The sequence below is a fragment of the Silene latifolia genome, chromosome 1 (assembly GCF_048544455.1).
Source record: "Silene latifolia isolate original U9 population chromosome 1, ASM4854445v1, whole genome shotgun sequence".
NCBI classification, from domain to species: domain Eukaryota; kingdom Viridiplantae; phylum Streptophyta; class Magnoliopsida; order Caryophyllales; family Caryophyllaceae; genus Silene; species Silene latifolia.
This window is the reverse complement of record NC_133526.1, coordinates 200,094,193-200,103,620: the sequence shown is the minus strand read 5'-3', so window position 1 is coordinate 200,103,620 and position 9,428 is coordinate 200,094,193. Positions and strand designations below refer to the sequence as shown.

The following is a 9,428-nucleotide window of genomic DNA, read 5'->3' as shown; positions in this document are numbered from 1 at the left end:
ACCGGCACCCCCAAATGTCTTATGTTGGTACTCAAATTTTGCGTGGCCGCTTTATCTGACCCGGGGAACTTTCTATGTGATTTTCGGAGAATTTTGTTCCGGGACCCTGGAATCCCGAAAAACGTGTATTGTACACTTCAATTTGAGTCGTTCGGGAGGTCGTAACGGACCCTGTTTCTTTTTCTCCCTGTTTTTCAATCACGCGTCCGAGCTCATTTCAGGAGTTAACCTATTCGATTTCAGCTTCAAATAACGAGCATTAATAGATTTTTCACGATTATCTGAGGTTTGACGAATGCTGGTATATGGCATACCGGCACCCCAAATGTCTTCCGTTGGCACTCAAATTTTGCGGGGCCGCTTTATCTGACCCGAGGAACTTTCTATGGAACTTTCTATGTGATTTCCGGAGAATTTTATTCCGGGACACTGGAATCCCGAAATACCGTGTATTATTGTGATACTAATTGCTCCCCTTATTACTAGCTTTGATTTGATTACATGTATCTACTATATTCGGTTGCTGATACTGTAGTGAGTCTGTCAGTCTGAGTTTGTGGACTACATAACAATTTATAGGATAGAAGAAAAAAAGGTGAAACAAGGCCCAAGTGGAGAAATAAAGGCCTCAGAATCTGGAATTTGTCAAATATCATAAATTCATACTAAATCATAATCATATAATCATGGACATACGTATACACTAATAATTAATAATAATGGGAAATGGGATGAACAACATACTGATACTACTACTAATAATAAAATGGCGGCTTCAATATGTTTCAAAGTCCCAATAACTTGTAATCTTAGCATAAGAAAGCTGCCACAAAGACGATACTCCTCCTACAACACTACTCGGAATAATAATAATAATAATAATAATAATAATAATAATAATAATAATAATGCAGTAGTAGTAAACGGAGAAGTGAAGCCAATTATCCAAAGTGGAAACCCTCCTACTTTTGTTTCTCTTCCTAACCGTCGCCTTATTGCCGGTTTGTTCACTTTTTATTTCATCTTATCTTATCGTATCTTATCTTATCATATACTCCGTACTTGCTAGAAACATGCATGTACTTTGATATTGTTATGTAAAATATGTAACAACGTATGTAGTTGGGGATTTACATGGAGATCTATCAAAGGCGAGATGGGCTCTGAACCTGGCTGGAGTCTTGAGTTCTGATGGTCGAAACACATGGACTGGTGGTCACACGGTATATATTTCATACCCGATGACTTTCTATCGTCTTTTATTCTCAACTGTATGCATACTGATGCATGTACTACTATATATACTAGGTTGTTATCCAGGTAGGGGATATACTGGATCGCGGACAGGATGAAATAGCTATCTTGTCATTGCTCAGATGTTTGGATATGCAGGCCAGACCCCAAGGAGGAGCTGTCTTCCAGGTTCCCACCTCATCATTTCTCAACATTCCTTCCTTCCACCTTTTTAATCTTCATTCATTCATTCATTCATTCATTCATAGGTTAACGGAAATCATGAAACTATCAACGTTGAACGTGATTTTAGATATGTTGACTCTGGGGGTTTTGATGAGTGCTCCGACTTTCTGGAATACTTGGGTGAATGCGATCATAATTGGGAACAGGCTTTTGTTACCTGGATTGATGTCTCTGCTAAGTGGAAGGAAGACCGCAACAAATCCCGTAACCACTGGGGTCCTTGGAATCTAGTCAAGGTACTACTACCTGCATGCTCTTATATTATTATTATTATTATTTTTATATTTGTTGTAAAAACCTGGAATAATTATGTATTAGGACAGAGGCAAAGAGGAGTGATCGCACGTTCACTACTTTTTCAACCTGGAGGCCCACTTGCTCGTGAACTAGCTCGGCATCCCATTGTTCTTAAAGTTGATGATTGGGTGTTTTGTCATGGTGGACTTCTTCCTCATCACGGTATGCAGTGAACGCATAACATACTTTTCTTGTGTTATGGAGTAATAATAATCCTGAAAATGCTAACAAACAGACTTGTGCGTGGTGGTGGTTGTTCAGTTGGTTATGGAATTGAAAGGTTGAACAATCAGGTATCTTGTTGGATGAGAGGTGAACATGATGAGAATGATACTACAACTCCCATCCCTTTCATTGCCACACGCGGATACGATAGTGTTGTCTGGAATCGCTTATACTCCACAGATACTTCAGACCTGGAAGACTATCAGATTAACCAGGCAAGCACTCTGCATGCACTCCTTTCCTTTGAAAATATTTGCTGTTAATGAATGGTTGGTTAAATTATACTCCATCTGGTTGTCAGATTCACACAATCCTTGAGGAAACCCTGCAAGCTATTGGTGCCAAGGCGATGGTGGTGGGTCATACTCCTCAGACTCAAGGGGTGAACTGGTATGTGTGTGTTGTTAGCGCATCCATATTTGGGATGACTTCCCTTTTGATAAACTTGATGATATTTTGTTTGTTTTACCCTTGCAGTGAGTATAACTGTAGCATATGGCGTATTGATGTCGGAATGTCCAGTGGAGTTCTCGATTCCCGGCCTGAGGTATATATGTATTCTGATTGTTTTGAGTATTATTCTCGTGCGTAGTGTTTTTAACATTCAATGGATGATTCCTGCCCCCAGGTTCTGGAAATATTAGACAACAAAGCAAGAGCAATTAGAGGAAAAGGCGACACTGTTAGTGAACTGCAAGTCCTTACTTATATGTAGAAGCAATTATTACTTCTACTTGAGTACAATGCATACAAGAAAAGTGTAGAGGCGGTGTCTGGTCATTGTAATTTGTACTTGTGTAGGATTATTATGTTACCTTGTTGAGTTAGTAGCAACTTTAAAAACTTCTCGCTCTTCCATTGTTGATAGTTGATACACATTAAAACATCTTTGTCCGCTCTTCACTCCTGGGGTTCATGATACTCATTACAACATCACCTATTTCTTTCCTTGTAACTAAATTCACTATTAGCTTACTGTTGGGCATTTGATCCCAAAAAATAGGACAAGTTAGCATTGGAACTCCAGCATATATATATATGCCTTCAAAATGTGTCCAAAATCCTCCAATTGCAGGTTGGCACAGTTGGTCGCACCACAAAACCATTTTCACCCACCCCGCCCTTGAACAGGGTAGTCATCATTATTCAGTTTAAGGTTCAAGTATGGTATCATCGCACCAACGGTATAAACTGGAATTGCCATTTTATCTTTAATTTCGTAGATGGAAGTGAACAACTGACACTGAGCTTTGTTGACAAGAGTGAAGGCTTCAACAACTTTTCACCAGCTCCATTGAAAAATGTTCGTCAGGTCTGCTGTGGTCGTTGACGGAAGCCCTGGTATATAATCTACTATCTCCTTTCCTCTAGCTAGTACATCCGACAGCCAAACATGAGAAAACAATGATTTCTATTCCTGCGATCCCCAACGCCTATGACCCAATACATGTAGGTGTCATAGATGATGGCGGTAGGCGTAGCCTGTGGGTTGAGTTGATGGAGGAGGCCGTCAAAGGGTCCCTCGAGGTTGGTCAGAGTGGCCTTAACGAAGCCTTCAATGTCATTGGCTCGGCCAACAAAAGTGACGGAAATGAGATCAGAGGTAGAGACAAGGAGCTTGCAGAGGTTGAGCATCGGGTTGATGTGGCCTCGTCCGGGGAAGGGGATGGCTACCAAATGGTAATGTTGGTGAGGCGAGAGGTTCAGGATTTGGTCCATTTCAACTGTTAGTGGAATGTCTTGTGTGTTTGTGTCTACAGTTATTCTGCTATATTATACAGTCCACAGTCGAAGGAGGCAGAGACCCTCTGCAAGTAGCCGTATTAATATTAATATATATATTATATTATATTATATTATATATTTCGTATTTGACAATAACGGCTTGGGAAAATACAAGTCATAGTTGTGTAATGGAGAATCTCTACACGTGAAGATCCTAAAGCAACAAGGGAGTTGCGCTTTTCCAATATTATTATTTGTTAAAAATATTCTTTATTTTTTCTGTTAGATGCATATAGTATTGGTAAAAGATGACACAAAGGAAGAATCAAGAGCGATCAGCTGCAACTGAAGGAGGCTAAGCACAACTTCAGCGTGCATGTGGTATTGTTAATAGTTGCATCTGAGACTACTATATTACGGAACACAGTACAGGTCGAGCTACTCATCTTTGCGGTCACGCCTTCCGAGCTTAGCTTTTTCAACATGGCTCCAGAGCTTATGAAAACCGGAGCTCAGACCCTAAATTCTAACTTAACTTCCTTAGATCAATACTAATTATGGACGATTGGATTTAGCTTAAGTATAGGCGTATAGTTAAGTACTCCCTTCATCCCAGTCAATTGTTATCTTTTGGTTTTCGCACAAAGACCAAGGAATGAGAAAGAGTCAATTACTAAATGACAAGTGTAACAATAGAGTGTGAATGATCAAATTACTCATAAGTTCATTCTTAAAATAAAAAAGACAACAATTAACTAGAACACCCAAATATAAAAAATGACAACAAATGACCGGGACAAAATAACTATTAAGCTTCGCCCTATTATAAATGTCAATGTCAATTCATAATTCTGTCGTCATAATTTCAGACATACTTCCTATTCTTTTTTTTGGGGGGGGTTCAATAAGCGCACTTATGTAGCAGGGGAGAATCGAACCCCAATTTCATGGTTGGGATAAGAGAGCTTTTACCACTTGAGCTAACTTTTGTTCTCTGACTCCCCGTTCTAATTGATAATATGATTCCTCCAAACAAAATCCAACATCAAGTTAAAATAATCAATGCTGTATTTCAAAATCATCTATTTTGTGCAACATTTTATGCATTTATATGATTTTAAGCTTTCTACAAAGTAGTATTTTGTGCAAAGAACCAACATGAAAACCCGTTTGATAAAGCACATGCTAAACAAGTACTAGCTGAACCAATTTCAAATACGGGGACATAAAGCGTTGTTTTGCTAACGAGTTTTACATTCACAAGCAACGCAACTACACTATAACCAGTACTAACTACATCAACAAGGTGCACGCAGGAACAAATTTCGAGAAGCAAACGGCAGACTAAAACGCAAGAGATATTCACCGCAATTAAAAAACCTTCCACAGGTACGAAGCCATTCCGTTGCTTAGGCTTCAGTCTCATTACCAAAGTAGTAGTCTTCATCTCCGCTATTCTCCCCCAACCCCAGATTACTTGAAACAATGCTATCCATACATCGAGGCTCGAGCACAAACCAAACATGAATCTAACTACTAGCACTTTATATCTACTAAACTAATCCGAATAAACAGATTTAAACGAGTGCTCAAGCTAACATCCATTTCTAAGCACACTCAGGACTTAGGTAAGCTTGTATTAAATCCTGGCATATCATCTAACAAGCCCTGCAAAATCTTATATCTCAAACACCAAAACTAAACAGCATAGAAGACACTGGCATATTTGCTAAAACACATCAAAAAAAGAGCAGCCAGCACTCACCTGAATATTTCAACCTACCAGCATTTTTGTGATTTATCCACTTGCCTCTATAAAAGAGAGTCACACAATTCATCAATCCCAACCCTAAACCCTAAGTAAACAGCTAAGGAGTAAAGGGGTATTGATCCAAGAAGGTGGCCAACCTACCTCTTTATCTCCTTCTGTGAACAAACCCTCTGCGGGAGTACAATAAAATTCCTCATGAAAACATTTTCTACTACAATGTGACCGGACTCTTAGTATGGGCGAGAACGATTTCCACTATAAGAATGCCTATCTGGACCACCTCCATCTCTATTGTCTCTACGACGATCGCCTCCTCCATAACCACCTCGCCCACCGCCTCTGTCAAATAACAAATCAAGATACCACTCAGCAAGAAGAAAGTAAAAGTAACACGTCATAAACTTCAGACAGTTAACAAATCAAGGATCGCTACTTAGACTAGGCACTTACAAACAGTCAGGAATATCAAATTTAACTAGATTCATAATGGCATGCAAAAGGAATCCGTTCAGATATTGTCCCTTCAATATCAAACCATACCTGAACTGTGAATCAAAATCAACGAGGCATCCAGCGGAAAGGTAAACGGAAAATACGAGGAAGCAGCAATAAAAATGAAGCAAAATTCATGGTACACACATAACTAATCTCCAGCACAAACACACATAACCCTCACCTGTGTTACACAGACACGCCTACACGTGTCGGCGTGTCGGACACGGCTGTTTGGGGTGAATTTTCCTGTTTTCTGGTCTAAATTGAAGTGTTGAAGTGTTGTGTCGTGTAGGACACCGACACGTGTCTGACACGCGACACGGCAGTTAAGTAAAGTGTCGGAGTAACATAGACCCTCACCAACCATTACATTACGCATATGCAAAAGTGTAAAACGTCCTCCCTCAAACCCCAACTCTCTTAACAGTTTTTATGTAAAATCGGAAGCTGACAGGACAACCATAATTAATTCTTATAAGACTCGGAAAGAATAGATAAATCAGTTCTAGTACCGATTGCCAGATGATGGTGGTTTTGGTGCAGACTTCGCCGCCATTGTAACACTGATCTTATACCCTCGCAAATCATGACCTACAGGAAATAATAAAATCAACAGATATCAAAACAAACAAAATACAGAGATACTAGGACACTTACCTTCAAAAAAACCACCAGCAGCATGGGCTGCTGACGGGTCCTCATAGGTCAACACGCCATCACCCTTGTTCTTCCCATTTTCATCAGTGTAAAGCTTTATGCTCCATGGCCACTGATCCTTGTAACCTCTCTTTTGTTTGATTCTTGCAACCTGAACAAAAGGAAATATGTCAACTAGAAGCACTAATATAAGCATAAATGCATCTGGTTCCATATATATTCGTTCAGACAATCAATTCTAGTCAAGTATACTGAACCAAAGCATCAATTGATTGTCCGCTATTTTACAGAATAAAGTCACGGCCAATTCCCTGAACAGTTTAGTTTCAGACAATTATGATACAGAAACAAGGAATAAAGTCTCCATCTACCATTTGTAATGAAAACAAAAATAAAATAAAACTACTGAAACTAATCCCCAAGTTTGCACTAAAACAAGGAATAAAGAGCCTCTGCAAAAGGAATAAAGAGTCTCTATCTACCTTTCTGGATTTTAAAGACTTAAAAGTCGGGCATCATGGGACAAAGGAAAAGAATGATAGAACTACAAGAAAAAATATTGAAAATGCTAAGTATGCCTAATTGATTATGGCTTCTGCAAAAGGAACATATTAAGGCACACTGAGGTGTCGTGCTTAGTACCTAAGAGAACCTTGTGCGTTTTTTAAAACTAATCCCCAAGTTTGCACTGAAACATCTAATCAAATAGAACCAAAATACTATTATCCATCCCCCTCCATCAATCGAGTAAAATGTTAAGATAGCACGAGCACTGAAGACCATAACTTTTTTACGCTCTTCTCAATCCTAAACAACGAACTAAAACCAACTCTTACCAATTCAGTTCTAAATTCTGGCTATACATGGGAGTTTGAGAAGATAAGTAGAAATACTACAATTACTTGAAAGCAACACGATCAGCAAACACAGATTATCAAGTAAAAACATTTGAAAAGAAGAAACAGGTTTGACACGAATTTCAGTTTCCACGCAAGCTGCAGAAATTCTTTGGAATAAATAACAAAATCACAATTAGAAACATTGAGGACAAGTAAGATAGAACACAAATTCCCATTCCCAGGCAACTGCAAGACATGGTACAAATGGTAAATACTTGAATAACAAGCTCATGAGAAGCAACTTACAGTTCCGATGTTTCCAAATAAACCTTGGAGCTCCTCAACAGTAACATCGGGTGGTAAATTAGATATATAAATCCTTGCATTGTCACAAGTATCATCACATTTTTCATCGCACTGTTTCACCTTTTCTGGTGGATCGGAAGATGGTGGTGCCCCGCCACCATAATCTCCTCTGCCACCACCAGTATGTCTTGAACCACCTCCATACCCACCTTGTTGACCACCACGGTCACCACCTCTATACCCTCCAGGAGCATCACCACCATAGGTAGGAGCACCGTATGATTGTGGATAGGATCCAGCCCCCCCAGAATAGCTTGAAGGTGGGGGTACTGCTGAGTCATTCTCGCCATAAGGCACAGGAGGATAGTTGCTTCCACCGCCGCCACCATAAGAAGGTGCAGATTGAGGGACATTGCCATAACCACTGGCATCTCGTCCTCCACCCCTTCCACCTTCATAACCGCCACCGCCACTATCCCTACCTCTACCTCCTCTATCACCACCGTACCCTCCACTAGAACCTCTATTGTAACCACCACCACCTCCTCCTCCACGATTACCACCACCTCCACCTGCACCACCAGGTGCAGATTCACCACATTTGTTGCAAGCAGTTCGCCGTGCAAAGTTCAAATTTCCACAACTGCAAAACAAAACGCAGATTCCAATGAACTCAACTAATTGACAAGGGGTAATTTAAATTTTCTATTTTGTGCAAGATTCTCAAAGATGCCAAAATCAACGACTGATATAAAAGGTAGATATGTTTACCCAGGATTAGGACAACGCCAGTCTCCATCTCGACCACTTCCATCACGACCGCCTCCGCCTCCGCCACTTCCACCTCTTCCGCCACCGCGGCTACCTCGATCCCCTCCTTGATATCCACCGCCTTGACAACACAAACCAATATAAACAAACTTATTCAATTAAGGAATCAACTAAAGCCTATGTCCGCAAATCCATAGAATATACATACAAATTCTACCATGACACTATTCTACAGCGTACAACGGCTTTTAAGATCTTGTCCAGTTCATTTACTACTACAAATACGCCGTACAACGGTGTTATAGGATAATTATCGATAAAGTAAAAAGAGAGAGAGAGAGAGAAAGGTACCACGGTTGTCGGAGTAACCGCCGCCGCCGCCATAGCCGCCACCTCTACGATCTCCACCACCTCCATAGCCGCCGCCGCCATATGGACCAGTTGGAGGAGGATGAGCGGAATCATCGCCGCCGCCATACATGTTTGGACGAGATCTAGGGTTTTCGCAACCGCGCCTTTGTTATGTTCGCAGAGTTAGAGTTAGGCGATAACGAGAGAATGGTAAATATCGTACTCCCTATATATATCTAAATTATTCAATTAGTCTTGTCTTGTCTATAGTTTTTTTTGGTTTCTATAATGAGAATTTGTGCTAATTATTATGGGTTTCTCTAGTACTTTTTCGATGATGGGCTGATGGTTGTCAATGATGGGCTGCGGGTGAATAGCAGACCAGCCCACTAGTCGGATCTTGGCTTTCTTTATGAGCAAGTTAGCTAAATCCTACTAGAGTGTTGTCAATATCTTGCTAGGGGAGGGGATTCATTCATACGCACTGTCATATAGAAGGTTGGTTGGTGTGA

General features: G+C 40.3%; 2 protein-coding genes and 1 pseudogene across 4 annotated transcripts; 1 reads left to right on the top strand and 2 right to left on the bottom strand.

The window, feature by feature from the left end:
- The first annotated feature begins 648 nt into the window (after positions 1-648).
- Positions 649-2,904, top strand: LOC141617392 (shewanella-like protein phosphatase 1). Of its 2 annotated transcripts, XM_074434592.1 has the most exons (10): positions 649-880; positions 911-1,001; positions 1,123-1,223; positions 1,309-1,422; positions 1,503-1,715; positions 1,803-1,938; positions 2,038-2,216; positions 2,303-2,391; positions 2,479-2,548; positions 2,630-2,904. In XM_074434592.1, exons 1-10 carry the CDS (start codon positions 767-769, stop codon positions 2,714-2,716), a joined length of 1,194 nt encoding a protein of 397 aa, XP_074290693.1. In that variant the 5' UTR covers positions 649-766; the 3' UTR covers positions 2,717-2,904. The 2 variants fall into 2 exon arrangements, with proteins under 2 accessions (XP_074290693.1, XP_074290687.1); XM_074434586.1 differs by having other exon boundaries at positions 650-1,001.
- Positions 2,880-3,737, bottom strand: LOC141590877 (UDP-glycosyltransferase 87A2-like; annotated as a pseudogene).
- Positions 3,738-5,465: 1,728 nt separating this feature from the next.
- Positions 5,466-9,171, bottom strand: LOC141617386 (transcription initiation factor TFIID subunit 15b). 2 transcript variants are annotated; one of them, XR_012531105.1, is made up of 7 exons: positions 8,917-9,171; positions 8,566-8,686; positions 7,795-8,437; positions 6,650-6,800; positions 6,505-6,583; positions 5,639-5,836; positions 5,466-5,538 (listed from the first exon to the last, which is right to left on the bottom strand). XR_012531105.1 is itself a non-coding variant. In XM_074434582.1 (6 exons), exons 1-6 carry the CDS (start codon positions 9,044-9,046, stop codon positions 5,728-5,730), a joined length of 1,233 nt encoding a protein of 410 aa, XP_074290683.1. In that variant the 5' UTR covers positions 9,047-9,171; the 3' UTR covers positions 5,466-5,727. The 2 variants fall into 2 exon arrangements, 1 of the variants encoding a protein (XP_074290683.1); XM_074434582.1 differs by having other exon boundaries at positions 5,466-5,836.
- Positions 9,172-9,428: the final 257 nt, after the last annotated feature.

Bases quoted from the DNA above. Each gene is read 5' to 3' on its own strand.
- LOC141617386 (XM_074434582.1), bottom strand. From the start codon at position 9,046: ATGTATGGCGGCGGCGATGATTCCGCTCATCCTCCTCCAACTGGTCCA. The intron at 8,687-8,916 runs GTACCTTTCTCT...TGTGTTGTCAAG, and splicing joins CGGTTACTCCGACAACCGTG to GCGGTGGATATCAAGGAGGG. The intron at 6,584-6,649 runs GTAAGTGTCCTA...TATTTCCTGTAG, and splicing joins TGCTGGTGGTTTTTTTGAAG to GTCATGATTTGCGAGGGTAT.
- LOC141617392 (XM_074434586.1), top strand. From the start codon at position 767: ATGGCGGCTTCAATATGTTTCAAAGTCCCAATAACTTGTAATCTTAGC. The intron at 1,423-1,502 runs GTTCCCACCTCA...ATTCATTCATAG, and splicing joins AAGGAGGAGCTGTCTTCCAG to GTTAACGGAAATCATGAAAC. The intron at 2,549-2,629 runs GTATATATGTAT...TCCTGCCCCCAG, and splicing joins TTCTCGATTCCCGGCCTGAG to GTTCTGGAAATATTAGACAA.